General features: G+C 41.4%; 1 protein-coding gene across 1 annotated transcript in view; it reads left to right on the top strand.

Annotated features, from left to right (window-relative positions):
• Nucleotides 1-3,808: 3,808 nt before the first annotated feature.
• The window catches only part of LOC145447318 (centrosomal protein of 290 kDa-like), a 32,159-nt gene continuing 17,831 nt past the window's right edge, over nt 3,809-18,136 (top strand). Inside the window, exons 1-25 of the mRNA XM_080325744.1 lie at nt 3,809-4,039; nt 4,106-4,210; nt 5,632-5,829; nt 6,625-6,780; nt 6,850-7,032; nt 7,634-7,846; nt 9,034-9,195; nt 9,259-9,427; nt 10,654-10,739; nt 10,798-10,977; nt 11,693-11,817; nt 11,987-12,119; nt 12,994-13,128; nt 13,196-13,360; nt 13,432-13,581; nt 14,230-14,344; nt 14,419-14,531; nt 14,584-14,701; nt 14,932-15,066; nt 15,132-15,283; nt 15,525-15,707; nt 16,130-16,264; nt 16,326-16,463; nt 17,539-17,692; nt 17,996-18,121. Of these exons, the coding sequence (XP_080181870.1) occupies nt 3,866-4,039; nt 4,106-4,210; nt 5,632-5,829; nt 6,625-6,780; nt 6,850-7,032; nt 7,634-7,846; nt 9,034-9,195; nt 9,259-9,427; nt 10,654-10,739; nt 10,798-10,977; nt 11,693-11,817; nt 11,987-12,119; nt 12,994-13,128; nt 13,196-13,360; nt 13,432-13,581; nt 14,230-14,344; nt 14,419-14,531; nt 14,584-14,701; nt 14,932-15,066; nt 15,132-15,283; nt 15,525-15,707; nt 16,130-16,264; nt 16,326-16,463; nt 17,539-17,692; nt 17,996-18,121 (3,703 nt within the window). The 5' untranslated portion in view covers nt 3,809-3,865. The remainder of the gene's footprint in view (nt 4,040-4,105; nt 4,211-5,631; nt 5,830-6,624; nt 6,781-6,849; nt 7,033-7,633; nt 7,847-9,033; nt 9,196-9,258; nt 9,428-10,653; nt 10,740-10,797; nt 10,978-11,692; nt 11,818-11,986; nt 12,120-12,993; nt 13,129-13,195; nt 13,361-13,431; nt 13,582-14,229; nt 14,345-14,418; nt 14,532-14,583; nt 14,702-14,931; nt 15,067-15,131; nt 15,284-15,524; nt 15,708-16,129; nt 16,265-16,325; nt 16,464-17,538; nt 17,693-17,995; nt 18,122-18,136) is intronic.

Genomic DNA, 18,136 nt, shown 5'->3' with positions numbered 1-18,136 from the left:
ACTGTTGTGATGATTTATATATAATAAGCATGACCACCGACTTCATACGATTCATTCTGCGCTCACAATGAATAGTTGCATGTTATCATCTTATATCCGGTACCGGATATAATCAAAGTAGTTATCGTTGGTACTCAAGCAGAAGTAGAAACTACTTTAAGTGGAAGCAGAAAATAAAGACCATAAAATACAGCCTACTTCAAGGGTCGGCAACCTACGGCCCGCGGGCCGGATCCGGCCCGCCAAGCGAAATCGTCCGGCCCGCGACGAAATAATTAGTTGCCACAAGAATACGGCCCGCCGTTTCGTAATGAGTTTCAATCTGCAATGCAGCACTGCTTGGTAAGAATGCGGCATTGCTACGATGTAACATGTAAGTATCGTACGTCGTATTGGTCCATTGTTACGCCATAAAACTGATGCGAAGGCTGTTGATTAGTAGCCTATCTCGTGCTAAAATTAGGAGATGGAGAATGTATGTAGAGTAGACTAGACAAGTGCTTACAAAGCGTGTGCGTCGCGCAACCACAGGTATACCATACTTTTTAAGGGGTTGCCACTCTGATAGGGTGCGACATTAAGGTGCGGTTCCTCTGCTTCAAAAACGCTTGGAACATCTCAGACGCAATGACAAAATCTCAAACTTTCCCTTTCATCTGAGATAACCAGCCGCCGTAGGTTAGTCATCTGCAGTTTAATTCACCAGAAGACATTGTACGCCAAGACAACAAACCTGAATAGTGTTTTGGACACAGTGGGGAAAGCTGATTTTGTCTCACAAACTTGATCACCGACAGTTAGCCTACCCCACATATTACTAGAAGCAGAGAATCAATATGGCGATGTCCTGTATATCTGGCATGTTCGCACATTAAGTCGAGCCGCTATCCTTGCACGAGTGTATGAACTGAGAAACGAAATAGCAACTTTCCTTGAAAATACAAGCATTGCCGACTCATAATCTTGTCATCGAAAATGGGTATCTTATCTTGCTTTCGTAGTACATTTAACGTCACATCTAACAAATTGAATTTTGAGATGTTGAGGAGCATTCGAAACAAAACTGCGACTCTGGGAATGTCAACAGTAAAAAGAAAATTATGCTCACTTTCCTATACTGGTGGAGTGTAAACCTCTAGTACCAGCACTAAACCTTTGTAACTGCCATACGAAATTTAATTACTGAATTTGCACCCGCTTTTCCGGCATTCGTTCTGTACAAAATATATTCTGACTATGCTCAGTACTCGGTTTAATGTAAGCGCCAATACCGCTGCCTGGAAATTTCAAATGGGCCCTTTTGAAATGCGATGCAGTTGAATTGAAAGACAAATTTCATACAAAGAGCATATCGCTCCATGACTTTGACAAAGAGTATACGTTCTTGAAATGGGTCTTTATCCCAGCTGACCAACAATGCAAAAGAAATGGCATCGACTTTTGATAGCACGTACGCATGTGAAAAATAGTTTAAAACAATGGAATTCACGAAGAGCAAGCTAATATCACGTATTTTAATGCCCATTTAGAATGTGGTTTGATTATTGCTTCATCTGACTTGTTATTACAAGTTGAAATTCTTTCACAAAGCATGCTGCGCCAAATGTCACATTTATGCTGCGTTGTTGAAGTGTAAATACATGTGTTTTGCCCTTTTTGTGATTTGTATGATTGAGATTGCAGCAATGTAGGGTACTAAACCGACATGAGCGTTAAATATAGTATCAAGAAAAATTCCGGCCCGCCAAAAGTTGTGCACTCGGAATGTGGCCCGCGACCAGCAAAAGGTTGCCGACCCCTGGCCTACTTGGTCTGGACAAGCGCTTAAGAAATTGCATTTACATAACATTTTAACGTATTTGTCGACCTGACAGGAAAGTTGGCGCGGACTGGCACCAGCGATTGACACCAATATTCTAGTTAGCTAGAGCACTGGAAAAATAATGCGCTTCCCGCTCTGTTTTGGATTTTTAGCATGGTGACCCAACTTCGATGAATATCACGATAGCAGTTTGGAATCAAATTGAGTGGATCGTATTTCTAATTATATATGATATATAAAGCCTCAATTCTGTGGCAAACTAGCAAGGCGAAGAGCTTGTGGGACAGTGGGTGTATTAGAATCGATTTCACTATCGAATGACAGACATCGGGCAATTTCACAATGTTATCGTAAAAAAATTGCGGGACCTATGCTATATCGAAAGGTCGTTTAGTTAGAGCTACAGTCTGTTTAGATAACTGTAGCATTATTATATCGAACATATGCGCTTTGAATACAACGTATCAACGCAGCATACTGATTGAATTTAAATGAAAATACGCAATTAGTGGAAAGAGAACTGTTTTGTGAAGTAAAAGCATAGACGGACTATGATTATAGATAATTAACCCACGTAGGTTAGTTATCTATACTATGATAAAACGACGACAATTTATGTTCGAACTGGAACTTAGAACTCACCCCATATAACCTTCTCGTGCAGCCAAACCAAGTTGGTCTTGTCCAGCAATGCGATAATTTTAGCCATTTCTAGGTAAATGACTTGTGACTTGTAATACGCAATTTTTGCCGTGGCGCACCAGGACGATAAGCGCGCCACTTTATCTCAATCAAATAAAACGACGGCATCTCGTACGTTGAAGATTAGTTGTCTATGCGTTTAAAATGTCGAAGTATGCATCTGAAATTGATATCAGAAATATTTCGGCGACGAAGAATGATCTGGCGTCTGGCCAGTGGCCACGATGAACCCAGATCCACTGGAGAGTTGCTCAAATTCTGCAACCAGCCAACCACATCATCTCCAACTCACACACAGCAGATAGCGCTGCGGAGCAAACTTTCGTTTCCAAGGCCAGTTAGCCAAGCGAAGCTTGTTTGTTTGGGTCGGTCGCGGTTTTACTGTTTGAAATTTGGGATGTGTGGTTGCAGATTTTATAATGAGTGACATATAGTATTAATGGCTGCTTGAATGCATCAGATTATCACTAGAAATTCAAAGCTACTGTATACTTTTCAGCCGGACCACGACTTATCGACTTTGCTTACTGGCTATGCTCTCACTCTCAGTCTCTCACATGCTACTTCATTGTCATCGCTTGTCCGTTTATGTTATCTCTTGTTACTTCTTATTCTGTGTCTATGCCTCTTATTTACATGTTCTAAGCCAAAGTGGGTGTCTGATCAAAAAACATTTGCACATGCTATTATACTCTCTTTCTTTTAGTATAATACGGTAACTTGTGATTATTTCAAATTTGATTTCACATTTTTTTCTGATATATAAATCGCACTTGGTAGTAGACAAGCAAATTCACCAGATTTATTACGGTACGTTTGTGGATATGTCCTTGATATTAAACATAGTGAAAAGAAGCAAAACTGTGCACAGGACAGTCTTGCGGTGTTGTGTGTTGAAAATATAAGTGAACGTTGGTTCATTCGAGGATTATTTTTGTTTTGTCTGGTCTGGCATAATTCAAGTCGTCTACGAATACTGATAGAGCTCAGGGAGTGTCAGAAACTATTTTCCCTCTAATTTTACACGAGCCTGCGCACACTCACCAACCCACTGCGCAGTCCCTTGGAAAACAGTGCGTAACGACTAAAAAGAAGGTCATCACTTCGGATTTTTTGTGTGCAGCTTAGATTTTCTGTGCGCAGAGACCGTGTCAGCACTGCGCAGCTTAGAGGTAACATTGTTCAGAAATGTTCTTTTCTTTGTGTAATTGTAATGTCAAAGACTGCATTAATCGGTGATGCGAGAAAATTGTTTTTATGAAATTTGTTCAATAATAAATTGTAATCATTCACTACATTCTCATTGTAAATATAGCGTATAGAGTTTGGGTGTCCGTCGTCATGCCACCCAACATTGATTGGAATATTCTGGACGGCCTAGTGGATGGTTCTTCCGTTAATGATGAGGTGGTGGATAAAGTGATCGAAGATTTGCGATCGATTCAGGAACCGGACTTCAAGGATGACCCGGCAAAATTGTATGTACTCTTCAAGTCAGCGCTAAAGGCCTACGACGTGAGTGAGGGTCATAATATTTCGATATTTTGCGCTATGACTCCCGCTAACCTCGTGTTGGTTTAGTTTCGAGAACAAGAGACCGAAGAACTTTTGGACGAACAAGCAAAAACAGAAGCAGAGCAAGAAAGGAAGATAGCGGAATTGCAGCAACAACTGAGAGCTGAGCAGGTAACTGGCCGGGTTTGAACATAAGATGACGCGACCTCCATTATTAGCTATAGAGCAGGGGTTCTCAACCTTTTGTTAGACACGCCCCCTTTTTGATAGTGAAAAATCTCGCGCCCTCCTTATCGTCATATCAAAAAATCCAACCGGGATGATAACAGCCCCAACATATCGTTTGATGACATGGAAAGTTATGACTGTTGATTAGAGAATTCAAAAATATGAAATTCGGTCTATACATAGAGATACATGGGTGAATTGGAGGTGAATCGCACAGAGCGCGAAATTTTTTTTCAGTTGACCGCTTCTTCGCGCCCCCCTTCAGATGCTTTCACGCCCCCCAGGTTGAGAACCACTGCTATAGAGTGAATTATGTTGAACACTGTTATTGTAGGCTGGTAGGGCATAGAGGGAAATTTATGTAGGCTACTTCTCAATAATAATCAGGCCTGCTATGGTGTGGTAGGCCTATATGCTATGTCATTAAAGTCTAGATTTCGCCAATGGTTTCACGGCATGGTTATAATGAATCGAGTCGTAATTATTCGTATAGGACTCGACACATTCTATAACACTTTTTCAAGTCTCGCATATCAGCACCGATAATTAGAAAATAAGCTCAAAAACTGTCTTTTATCTGTTTAGATAAATATGTTTTGAGTGAGAAAAATGAGTATATTATGAATCGGAGGCCTTCGATATTACCCGAGAGTTTCACAGAAGTGTGTCGAATCTGACTTGACCTCGATACTGAACAGTAAACACTATGACTTGGACTCGAGTCTTTTACACTATAACTCGGACTCGACCTGTTGCCACCTGACTCGGACTTGACTCGGTAGCAAATTGAAAATGACTTTTTCAAGTTGACTTGTGACTCGGAACCTTGTAACTTGGTTACAAGTTGTAACCCTGTTTCACGGACTTAGAATTCAGATCAAGAGAACTAAATCATTGGTTGCTCTGTAGTAGTAAAGTATTATTGTTATATTGCCTTTCTATATTCTACCTGATATTGATGTTGGCAGCACTGGTATAGAATATTTGATTGAAGCTGCAATTTGTTTATGTATTTGGCTCAAACCATGATCTCAAATCAAGCTCATGCATGATCTATTGAAGTGAATGTATGTTTGTATAAATGATTGTATAAATACCCTCACATATCACACACACACAGAAAAACGGTAATTCTTCAGCTGACAGATTCATGACATAGTACAGGTTAGCACAAAATTGGAACGGTATTCTAACTTCTCTCATAGAGGACTTATTCAAAGACTGCGGTCTTAATTTTGTAACACAATATCCTATTAATTGCAGTGAAGGATAGCGGATCAAAACAAAATTGAATCGACACGAAAAGTTGGTCTTTTTTTCCGAGAACAACCAAAAGTTTTTAAATTGCAATTTGCTCTTTGCAGAACTATACCAGCGCCGCCGGGCAGGGCGATGTGGATTTCTGGCGGGACAAGAACCGCGATCTCACGGAATTGCTGGAAGATTACAAGGCGAAGGAGGACGAACTGAAAGCGGAATTGAGTGAAGCCAGCGACGATAAAGCCAGAATCGAACGGGAGTGCAGCGAGTTTAGACGGGATAACAAAAATTTGAAGTCGGAAGTAAGTTGGATTGTAGCGATAGCTAAATTGTTGGTTCGTAATTACGTTTGTTACGTGATACTTTGCCAAATTTGTATCATTTTTTAATCTGCTTGAATACCTTTAGTGTGCCAATGACTACGGATAAAAAGCACCCGAAAAGTTTCTGAGTTTTAATAAGTGTATTCTTGCAATGAATGTTGCGATGAAAGCGACTACTGACTTTGGAATATAGAACAGATTTTCAACAGATTTAATGCCGTTTGGATTCTTGGACATGAAATCAACTAGAAGGACTGTAGGCCTACTTATCTGGACTGTGCCTTTAAGCTATATCAAATATATCACTATTTCTAGCAGTAGCAGAACATGGTCCTGACTCCTTACTGCCATGTTGTGACGTCGTGAAAATTTCAGATCCTTGTTTTTTACTTTTGCTGATACCTCTATTTTTTCAATGTGATGTCGACTCGATATTGTTAGCGAACCGGTAATAATCGGACGGGTTCTACTCATGAGTTTTGGTTCCTACGTATAAGACGCATCTCTACCCTAGTAATGAATTTCGTGTGAAAAATCCTAGTTTGTTTGTGGTATTCATGGTGTTTTTTGCGATAGTCATTTACACCAGACCAACCTTGTTTATTTTTCTTCCGTAGCTGCCAACTTTTAGCACGGCCCACTTGTAAGATTTCATATGATTACCCCGGAAGAGTTTCAATCGACCGTTGAATGAACACAGCTAGATTGAAACACCGTTCCCCTTTTTATCTATTCGAAAGCGTCGTTGCATCGCAATTTACGTCGTTTTCGCAGGTGCAAGACCTCAGGGTGGAGCTCCGGGAATTTCAGCAAATCTTCGAAAGCCAACGTCGCGAGAAGCTGGAAGCCAAGGGCACGCACGATTCCGAGCTGAGTCACAAGCTCACCGAGAAAAACACGCAGATTTCCGACTTGATCGAGCAAATCACGGTAAGATTCGGCGTCAGGAAAGGAGCATAGCCGGAATTAGTTACGTTTTTATCTCCTCTCCAATTTTAGCAACTGGAAAAGCTCAATAAGGAGCTGGAAGAAAAGAACCATGGGGTGAGAGACGAAATGGAGCAAGCCAGGGAGGACATGACGAGAATGGCGGACGAGTACGAGAAGATGAGGAAGATCGTCGACGGCACCGACAAATACTCGGAGAATATTCACAAGGAGAACGAAACGGCAAAGTTGCAGGTACATGCTCGGCGGTTTTCGTGATGCTTTTTGTCGGCGACATTTCTGGTAGCAAAATGCTCCGACTTTTTTGGGCACTCAAACAGGTTCTGCCACATGCACTCTATAGCCTACTGTCTGTGTTTTTGGACTATTTTCACCTCTACTTTTTCAGTTTGAATTTTGAAAATTATAAGCTTGTCTCACTTGTCTCACGAGTGAAATTGTCGTAAGAATCGCGTGAAATAGCCCCATATCGTGGCAACTGAATTTTTAAAGGTTGCACCAATTTTTACTGTAATCTTTTTGCGTCTTGCAGTTTTATATGCTGTAATATTCGATTAACTGCAGAAGATACGCTACTCCCCGACCAATTCAACTTTATTAAGCTGCTTCGTCGTACAATTTTCAAACTTTTCATTCTCTGCTTCTTAGACTCGGAGTAGTTTAGATATGCCTTGAAAATTGCTACATGTGCTTGCGCTTTGAGCGTCTCAAAGTAGTTTTTTGCACGTTACTGCTTCCCTTGTAATCGACCAGGAATTTCCGTCGTCACTACGAGCTTTTACTTCGCTTGCTTACTACTTTGACTACGGTATCTCTGACGGTTCCTTGTACTTAGGTGGCGGACTTGCGGGACCAGCTGAAAAGGAAAAACGAGGAGGTGGACGAAATCGTGCAAGCCGTCAACGACAAGGTGGAAGAGTGGAAACGCCGGATTTCAGAGAAGGACCGCGCGCTCGTGGAAAACGCCAGGACCATCGCGACGCTACAGGACAGGATCAAAGCCGCGGCCCTGGATGAAGACCGAATCAAAGTGGACAGGCTGACGAGGGTAAGGAGCGGCATTGGTGTACTGTACATACTGGGGTAGTGATCGAGACCTCTCCCATTTCAAACAGCGTTGCCATATTAGCCTTTTTGGGACCAAATTCCACAAATTCGACCCTTTTTAGAGGCAGTTGGCCCCCAAAAAATCAATGTGGCCCCTTGGCCCTTATTTTCCATATTTGGACCTTTTTGAAACAGTTGAGCCATACCATCAAACTAGCTATTCAAATTAATGTATTTCGCAAATTTAGCTGTCAAAGATTCAGTGGAAACACTGTAGAAGATGAAGATTTGGACTTGTTATTGTAGAATGTAGACTGTGTTGGAATTGTAAATATAGATTTGTGAACAGGTGGACGAAAAAGCATCGAACATGGCTGGAAGCTAAGTAGCAAAAAAGTCTGAAGAAGAGTACCCTTATAGTACTGATTGATTGATAGAAATTTCAAAGAAAGAAACTTCAACATAACCGGAGAGTTTTTTGGTGAAAAACCTAAAACTTAAGTTTATAAGTTGGATAAGTTTCAAATGTAAAGAAACAATTCTCTCAATTTTTAATTGAATGTCATAAAATCTAATCGCTCTTATATTATTTTACAAAAAGTTTCATTTTACAATTTTATATTCAGTTGGAAAAGGTTTGAAATAATAGCAGTTATTGCAGTTGGATCAAGTGTAGTTGTAAGTAGTCGATTTGGTGTCCTACAACAGTATCAACAATATAAGACTGGAATTCCAGGTGATTGAATAAAGGTCTGTGGGTAATGTCGCAACGTTATTGAACCATTTTGGCCCCTTTTCCAGCGTTGTTTGGCCCTTTTTCTCAAAAGATGTCTGGCAACCCTGACTTCAAAATCAAAAGCCTGTCTTCTGAAGTATTTTGAAGCACATTCACAATTCGTAGCGTGGCAAGCTGTTGTTTCAACCAAAATATACCATTCATTTGCGTGTGCAAGCAGGACGTGGGGTAATAATCGTGGTTTGTAATCTCAATTGATTACGACGAATACAACAGTTTCAGGATTTGACAAAAGTAATCATAACGGCAATCGATTGCATTGATGCAGTAATCACCTGATGATAGCCTACGTGTAAGGTCGTGAACACGAGGAAGCATATCTGATCCTTGTGTTGTCCACGTTAACTAGAAGTATGATGCTACCTCGGTAAACTGTGATATCTTTCGCGCAGGTCCTGCGGGAAAAAGAGGACCAGATCAAGCAGCTGCAAACGAGTCTGGAGCAAGTTATCGCGGACCTCAACGAACAGACGGCAATCGTGCAAGATTTACGCAAAGAGTTCGGCACCAACAAGGAGATGCTGGCGTACAAAAATCAAATCAAATCGCAGCAAGTACGCCGAATGCTACAAAATGTCTGCCATGTCCTCGGTTTTATCCATATTTTCTATCGGCAGGATGATATAAAACGTTTGAAAGACACGGTGGAAGAAGCGTCTTCTCACAGGCTTGCCGCCGAAGTGGAAGCCAGACAAAAAGACGGGGAGTTGAACAAGGCGTTGAAGAGAATCGACGATATCTTGTCGGGAGAGTATGGGCTCGCGGAAGCCGTGCAGGAAATCAAAGGTGATCTAGCCATGCTGGCCTGCGGATATTTTGTATCTGAATCCTGTTTGTATCCAAAATGTTCTGCCTAATCGAAGCCCGAATCATGATATTGCTAGAATTTGTCTGGAAGTTGCGTGAAAATCTGAGTAAATTTGTTGCGAACTACATAGCTAAATCTGGGTTGAAATTGATCAAGTACGATACAATTCAACCAGAACCTTCAATTTCTTTTCAAACCCAAACCTAAAGTTAATCCTGAATCTCCTGTGAATCCTGTAGTGGGTAGAATAGATATTATTGTTTTGCAATTATCTGTCCAAATTCAAGTTAAAAATTACCGCCGCATACGATCCAATTAGGTCAAAATCTTCAGATCTATTCTTTTTTTTTAGATACACATTTCGATTTACATTCAAGTCCAAATTCTACAATGACTAAAATTTGTTCGGAAGTCGCATGAAAATCAAAATAATTTTTTACGAATTCATCTCCAAATCGAATCCATCTTAAAAATATTTATTTATCAAAAGTCCACATTCGATCCCAATTTTGCCAAAATCTACGAATAAGTTTTTTCTCAATCACAAATCTGTATTCAAAATTTATCTCGAATTGTACTCAAGTGCAGATCCCACTATGGCAAAAATTTGTTTAAAAGTCACGAAAATCAAAACAATTCCATCACCAATTCCAAAGTTGGGTTATACAGTTGAATAGTATATTCATATTGAAATAAACCCGAATATTTTCGGCTGACACTCGTCAGGGGTAATCGTCAGCAACTAGTAGAGAATTGGTAAGAACATTGTATTGACGATTACCCCTGACGAATGTCAGCCGAAAATATTCGGGTTTATTTCAATATGAATATACTATGCAATTGTATATTGGAGTTCTGTACCTCCAAGAAGCTGTTCAAGTTGGGTTAAAAATAAATATTCAGGCAAAATTGGGATTGAATGTGAACTTTTGATGATCATGTTTTCGATTTAAAATCCAGCCAAATTTTATCTGCCATGTGAAGCACCAATCATTAATGCAACTATACAAGAGAGCTCAATTCTAAGCACTTGTTTGCTTATCTTAAATTAGCAAGAGCGCGTAACCGCAGAGCTTTACTGTGAATATACAATAAAGGTCCACATCTGATCCAAATTTTTCCAAAATCTTCAAATTCATTTTATCTAATCGCGAAATCAGCCCTTATGTTCTGCACTTTGTAATGCTTCACGCAACTTATTCAGAGGGCAAGGCGCAAATCAAGTACCGCGATCAGGACATCGAAGACCTCACTCGGCAAGTGAATCAAGTGGAGGAAAAGTTGAACGATGTAAGTGCGGTTGCCTGCGCTCTCTCGATACGTTTTCAGCCAGTTCTATCGGAATCAGGTTTTAGACGAGAACGACGAATATCGGGACCGGCTCGGGCTGGACCCGCGCGACATGACCGACATTGCGAAAATGCGGAAATCGCGTGCCTTGCGACAGCAGCAGTACAGGGCTGAAAACCAGATTCTGTTGAAGGAGATCGAGAGGCTTGAGGACGAGAGAATCGAAATGAAGCAGCTGGTGGGTTGGGTTTTTTTTATAGAAGACTTTGCATATACACAAAAAAATAACTTCAAATTGTTGATTTATTCACTTATATCTTGTTAGTGGCGTGGCCAATCAAATTGGAAATATAGGAAATGTGTGATGAAATAATAATAATAGCAACAAACGACTAGTAGACAATATGGTAGTTAGCTTGTGTGCAAGACAACGTTCCCTTTTCTATCGGGAGACTTGGATGAATGACGGCCCTGGAAACCATAAACGATTCAGAAAGTTGCTGCTGTTTTTCCAATATTAGACATGTTACGCTGGTCCTATTGCGAAATCGAAATCACACCATGAACTGTATACTATTTCACAATTCTGCAAACTATGGTTTAAATTTCTATCACCAGTTTCAAAATTTATCTTTCAAGTCTCTCATTAATGGACGGGCGTTCATTTTCTCGCATTTTTAAAGTGAGATATAGAATTGAAGTATACGATTGGCAGGCCGGCAGAAAGGTTGAAGTCAACGGGTGGTTGAGAACCAATCATCTGTTCCGAACAATTGAAGCTCTGCTGCCACGCAATAAGTACTTGACAGCTTATCAAAACTAAGCTGTAACATCCGAATATGCTTTTCGACTTTTGTCTGTATTAACTGTTTATGGAATGTTTTTTATTGATTCAAAGTAAATTGAATATTCGTAAACGTAACGGCGCCGTGTTCTGTTTTTCCCCCTTGTAGATTCGATCTCAAGCACAGACATATTCGCAAAGAGCGTTGTCGGAAGGTCTTCACCAAGACGACGTCGAACTCATCGAAGAATACATCGAGGAATTGAAACGAAAGAGAAGAATTGGGAAACCTATGTAGGTTCTGTTGTCATCTGAATTGAATTTAATGAGTAACGATAGGCGGGTGAAGCTTTTCACAGGTCAGGTCTATTAAGTAGCACTTAATGCTCTGGCACCCTCAATTACCTGAGTACCATCTCGCAGTGCCAACCACAGAAATTGACTACAGATGTCACTTCTACAGGGCGCCGAAAAATCGTGTGCCTGGCGGCTCGTTGCAGCAAATGAATTGGAAGGTGGACGAATTGAATAAGCAAGCGGACAAAGTGGAAACCAACTTGGAGATGTCTCGAATGGAGAATGCGCGACTAAATCAGGTATGTGATATAAAAGCTGTTTGCGATTCTTGTGTTGGCCTCCAATGCATTGGCTTGTCTCTTGTAGGAAAAATTACATGGCAGTGTAATTCCAGTTGGTATTCAGTAGAAGTAGACGTAACGCCTTAAATTTCAACTAAATTACTACTGTATATAAATTTTGGTATAGTTCTATAGTATATAATTTGCTATCGTCTAAAATAGTATTTTAGTATATGTTTCTTATTGAAAATATTTAAATAGTAGAAGTAACGATTTTGAAGACATTTCAAAACTACTTCTGGTAGGAGTAGAATATGAAAGTAGTAAAAGTACTCAAGTAAGCACCATCAAAAAGGAGATTTGGTCAGGGGTTGCATACAGTTCATCAGAGGTGTCTACATTTCACTCGTTAAAGCGATACAAACACCCCCCTTATATTACTTTCTACATACCGAAATCCAAAGAGTGAAAGTGTTGATTAGAAGCAAGGTAGTCTAAATATATAATAGGACGTTGTATATTTTTGTCCTTGATGTTTTTGCGGCATATACACCGGCTCATGATATATACACACACACAATATTGTGTATTGTGTATGCATATCATGAGTGCTTGATCTACATATGCCGCTTGACAAAAAAGGTGCAGACATAGCCTTGTAAGGCTTTCTAAGTCTTGCACCACCCCTCCATGCTATCCGGGTAATGCTGAGCGTCAAAGGGAGAGCCGGGGAGGCCATGGATACCAGTGTTACTAATCAGGTCTTTGATCTGACCGGGCCAGTAACCTCTTCAATAAGTAGGCAAAACCTACTTGAGTACTCTGAAGAAGTAGAATTATTCTAAATGCAAATATTGCCAACAATTATTTATTTACAAATTTGGCATTTCAGGAGCGGAATAACTTTGCGAAAGAAAACGCAGACCTGAAGAACGCCATGAAGGAAATATTGGAAGCGATCAAGAACTCCAAAGAAAACGGGACGTCCGGAACCATCGAAATCGCGTCGTTAGACCGTCTGCTGCACGTAAATAACACGGGAGCTATTTTGTTGCTGTTAATGTACTTATTCGGCTTGTGGTCTGTCGTTCAAGGCGATCGAAGTTCAGAACATGCGCGGTCAGTATGATTCGGGACTGCATTTGAAGGCGCAAGTCGACCAGCTTACGGGCAGGAATGATGAACTCAGAAGTGAACTGAGAAGCGCTCGTACCGAGTTGGCTGCGGCCACAGGTGCTAAGGCGGCTTTAACGTCTCAGGTTTGTAGAGAACATCTGTTACTTTTCGATCGTATGTCGGATTAATCGCTCTCCGACTGTTTCGCTCGCAGAATGACACTCTGAAAACGGAATTGTTGGCTTTTACGAAACCTGGCGACGGCAAGAGAGGGAACGCTTCGATCTACACAGTTCCGCTGCCCGGAAACATCGATCCCACGGCCACCGACGTCATCACCGCGTTGAACGAGCAGTTGATACAGGTAGGACAGGTCGATTTGGTATAGGATGTCAAAGTATTCAGCTCTGGTGTTCATGTATAAGTGAAAGTTGCCATTTCTAAGAAATGTGAAATTTTTTAAGTACTTTCCAAAAGTAAATGCTGTTAGACTATTTCCACTTTTGTTTGAACATATTTCCAGGCAAAACTACTTACTTTGTACAAAGTAGAAAATGATTTTGAGATTAGTTCTTGTCATAAAAACCATGTAAAATATGTATCACAGTAACTAAATATCAGGGTGGTAATGACAATTTTTTTTGAGACTCGAGTCATTTTGTAAAATATGGTAGATGACTCGACTTGACATGAGGCATTTTGTGTGTTGACTGGGCTTATACTCGAGATTCGGATGGCCAAGACAGCCACTTCGTTGGAGCGAAGAATAGTAAGATACCACGTTATCGGTAATTCGTCTATCAGTACCGGTGTCTGCAAAATAAGGCCAGAAACTGTGTAAAGTGGGGAAAATTCAATATCACCCGAACAGAGATGTCAAAAAATGTGTTGTGCAGTTTTGAACTCGAAATTGAACAGGGTACACGATATATTATTTTTGATAAACATGTTTAAAGATTCAACCCTTTTGTAATGTTGTTAACCGATTGACTCCATCGACAACCGCACGCAGGTGATGGACGATTTGTCAAAGCGCGACTCCAAAATCGAAGAAATCACGGAGCGGCTCGAACAGTCGCGACGTCGGTATCACGTTCTCAAGCATCAGACGCATTCGATCTACGCCGGTAAGTCAGGAACGCTTGCCAGTGAATTATTCACTGGTAACTGTCCCGTGACCCGTTATGACGTTTTCGTTCAGAGCATTTCAAAGAGAAAAAGAAATGGGAGGACGAGAGAGAGAAACGAGACAAAGAGAAAGACACGCTCATGGAAACGATCGAGAAGGACTCGGTCCGTCTTCAAGAGCTCGACGTAAGGGGCGTTTATTGACGTATTCTCTATCTAACGTGTGAGTCTGTTGCAGAGATTGTTGGATTCGCTCGAACAGGATCCCGATGCGTTAAAGCAACGCTTGGCGGAGACTACCAGAAAGATTTCGCTTTTGAGAGTCAACGAGAAAACGCTGCTTAGACGGCACAAAGGTGTTTTTTTCTTGTGGATTGCACCCTTTTCTGGCCTTATTGGCGATGTGTGACCGGTAGGGATGGCGTGGGCACAATGATTCGAGTTCTCATATCAATAGCAATGATTCAAGCATAGTCTTTCGAGTAACGAAATGAATCTCGTCAAAGACGCCAGAATAGGTTATACCAGGCTGGAAACTTATTACTTTGGGTCGCACGGTTTTCAATCAGCATCACTCTTACCGCAGCCTCGGAATTTTCCGAAGAACAGCTGCAAAACGAAAACAGCAGATTGCGAAACAACATTCTTCAAATGGAGAAGGCCGTCTCGGAAAGGCTGGGTTACTTGCAGAGATACAAAGACATGGCTTCGTACAAGATAGGTATTCTACTCCTCGCAATCTACGATTTTCATACGAAGCAGCGGTTTATCGATGCCGTTTCGCAGCTGTTTTGCAAAAGGCGGTCGACGCCTCGGTACCGGAGACGGAGCTGGTGAAGTCGAATAAGGAATACGACGAGCTTACCGCCAAGTACAGGGATCTGTTGCAAAAGGAGAACCATTTCGTCGCGAGGAACACTAAATTAGAGACGCTGCAGGTAACCGTGTATGGATTTTCCATGTAAACGTACGATCTGAGGTGGTTGCAGTAGTCAGCATTCCTACTAAAGTTGAAATAGAAGAAATGCCGTAAATTCTTACCTAATTACAAGTAGATATAGCAATTGCCTAGACACGTCAAAATATAAAGAATATTACTTCGTTCCTGACCACCTCTGCATACGATATCGATTAGCCTTGGAAGTTTATCACGCATTCCATTTTATGTTCTTGCGTCAGGCCGAGGTCAAACTGTTGAACGAAGAGTTGTCTGTGCTGAGGAACGAGCTGGCGATCGAGAAGGAGAAACGTCACAAGCTGGGCGAGGCGCTGAGTCGTGCCGAGTCATCGTCGACTTCGAAATTTTCGGCGAGCGCGTCGACGGACTCGTTAGGTTACGAAATGTCTTCCGTTTTGAAAAAGGTGTGCGTCTCGTATTGACTCTTTAGTGAATTGCCGGTCTCCCTAAAAGTATCACGTCCGGGGTGATGTCACAAAATCACGTGTGTTGCTACATTCAAAATCTATAAAATCCGACCGCGATCGGCCGCGTTGAAGACATTGTCAGGCATTGTTGGGATCAAGTCACTACCTTTTGGTCACATATCATTACGGAAGATTTTGGCTCGCGTCAAGTCGAGTCATTTGAAAATTCAAGTCACGAGTTAAGTCACATCAAATTTTTCAATCGCGAGTCAATTTCAAGTCACCGAACACTTTCGGTTTGAGGAAATGCGCGTAACTGCGGGTGCAGACGCATGCGTATGGCGCCTATATAATTATCTCGTTGTCCAAGTCTGCTACTGCAGTACCGTGACTATCTGTGACGATTCAAACGTTTACAGGTTACCGTGCTCGAAATGAAGGAATTGAACGAGCGGCAAAAGGCCGACCACGCCTCGCGTATGTACGAACAAATCAAAACCAGCGTCGATTCCGTCGAAACCAGGAACGCCGAGTTGGAACAAAAGTTTGCCGAGGTTAAATCGCTTTGCTGCATTTGTTCTCGGTTCGGTGTTGGCGTAAAATTTCCGTTTTTAGCTGACGCAAATGAATCTGGCGAATCAGAGAGTGGAACGTGAGTTGCGTGACGAATTATCCGCGGCAGTGCCGCTGTCGGTTAGCGAAGCCGACAGGAAAAAGATCGCGAAGCTGGAGGAAGATCTCGCTAAAATGAAGGTACAGGCATTCGTAAAGGTGGCCAAAATAGGCATCTAGTAGAAGTAGAAGTGGCGTCGTGAATATATACTCAATTACAAGTAGAAGTACCGATTTCATAAACCTTTCAAAACTATGTCAAAGGAAAGTAGATAATTAAGGTTTGATAAGTAGGCTACTCTCAAGTAATTTCATAAATTAGATTTGGTGGAGGGGCGTATCCTTTTTAACAGTTGATCGGAGGTGACCACTTTTAAAATTGCAACATACAACTTCGCAAATAACGCAAAATTAATAATGACACTAGGGCAGGGGCTGGCAACTTCTCCGGTCGGCGGGCCTGATATGGGAAAATGAAGTACTTGGCGGGCCGGATTGGAGAATTGATGCATTAATCGCGTATTTATGCACCTATACGAGGAATAATCGTATTTAACAGAGACTTAAAGATTAAAGCATAGAGACCAACAACAGTATTCGTCGAATATATTAACGTAATGTAGCGTACTTCAATAGCTGTTGAAGTCGATGAGACCTTTGTGGTCGTCTGGTCGATCAAAGTTGTCAACAAGTTCTTTGAACTCTGGCCCCATGTCGGATGTAGAAACCCTTAGTAAAGACTGCACGTAAACATCAGATAGGAACGAAGCCTTGTCTTGTCATTGTTCATGGACGAAAATGTTTGCTCGCAAATGCATGTAGACCAGAACCGAACAAGTTTAGTGACCGTCTTTTACAGGTTGATAAACTTGATTCATTCTGTGACGCGTAAAATTGGTCAATACTTTCTGATTAGAATTTCACTTTCAGGGTAGAAACTCTCTGTGGGCCGCTCAAAATCCTGTCCGTCATGGTTGTTGCCCGCCCCTGCAACTAGGGGCAATTTTCGAAAATAAATTCAGTTACCATGGTATGGCGACTATTTTGGTACGGCCACTATTTGTATGACAATTTCGCTCGTAAAAGTGATACAATCATACCCTGAAACTACTACTATAATGTGAGTAGTTTAGACTAAAAACTCTTTGAGTACAAATGGAAGCAGTGAATAAACACTGACCGCCTCTGTGCTGTAACCCTTGCCTTTGCGGCTCAGATTCGAAAGTCTCAGCTGGAGGACATGGCCGAGATCGCGCAAAATCAACTGAAGACCCTGCAGCTGCGACAGCAGGGACGGGAACGAGAGATGCGTTCGTTGCGGGACCAAGTCCGCGAATTTCAAATACAGAGTGACAACAAATCTCTCATCGGTACGGATTTTCTTGCGGTCGCCCAACGTTAAAATATACGTCCGACACGTCATTCATGTAGCACTAGCAGTAGTATTGATTCGTGATATTTTTCTTTTGACTTTATGGGACCAAAAATTCAATTCGTATAAAATCAGTGGTTTTTCCAAAAAAATACAATAAAAGTAGTGGATGTAGTAAAAAAATTAACCGCTCAAGTAATTAGCGCAAAACCTTGAATATTCCCAAAAAACTTTGAAACAGTAGAAGGGGTTCGTTGCCGACCTCCTCTGATTGGAATTCAGGACTAACGCTTATTCGCAGGGAAACTCCACAAGCAGATTCTCAACCTGCAAGCGTCAGAAGCAGACCGCAAACTCGAGCTGGACAAGACCACCTCTCAAGTGAAAAAACTGGAGGCTCACGTCCTCCGGCAAGAGAAAATGATCGGTATTCTAGTTTGGA

Source organism: Botryllus schlosseri, chromosome 9 (assembly GCF_051294905.1).
Source record: "Botryllus schlosseri isolate E-star chromosome 9, Bs_hap1, whole genome shotgun sequence".
NCBI lineage: Eukaryota > Metazoa > Chordata > Ascidiacea > Stolidobranchia > Styelidae > Botryllus > Botryllus schlosseri.
Note: the sequence above shows the minus strand (reverse complement) of the source record. Positions and strands in the feature narration are given on the sequence as shown.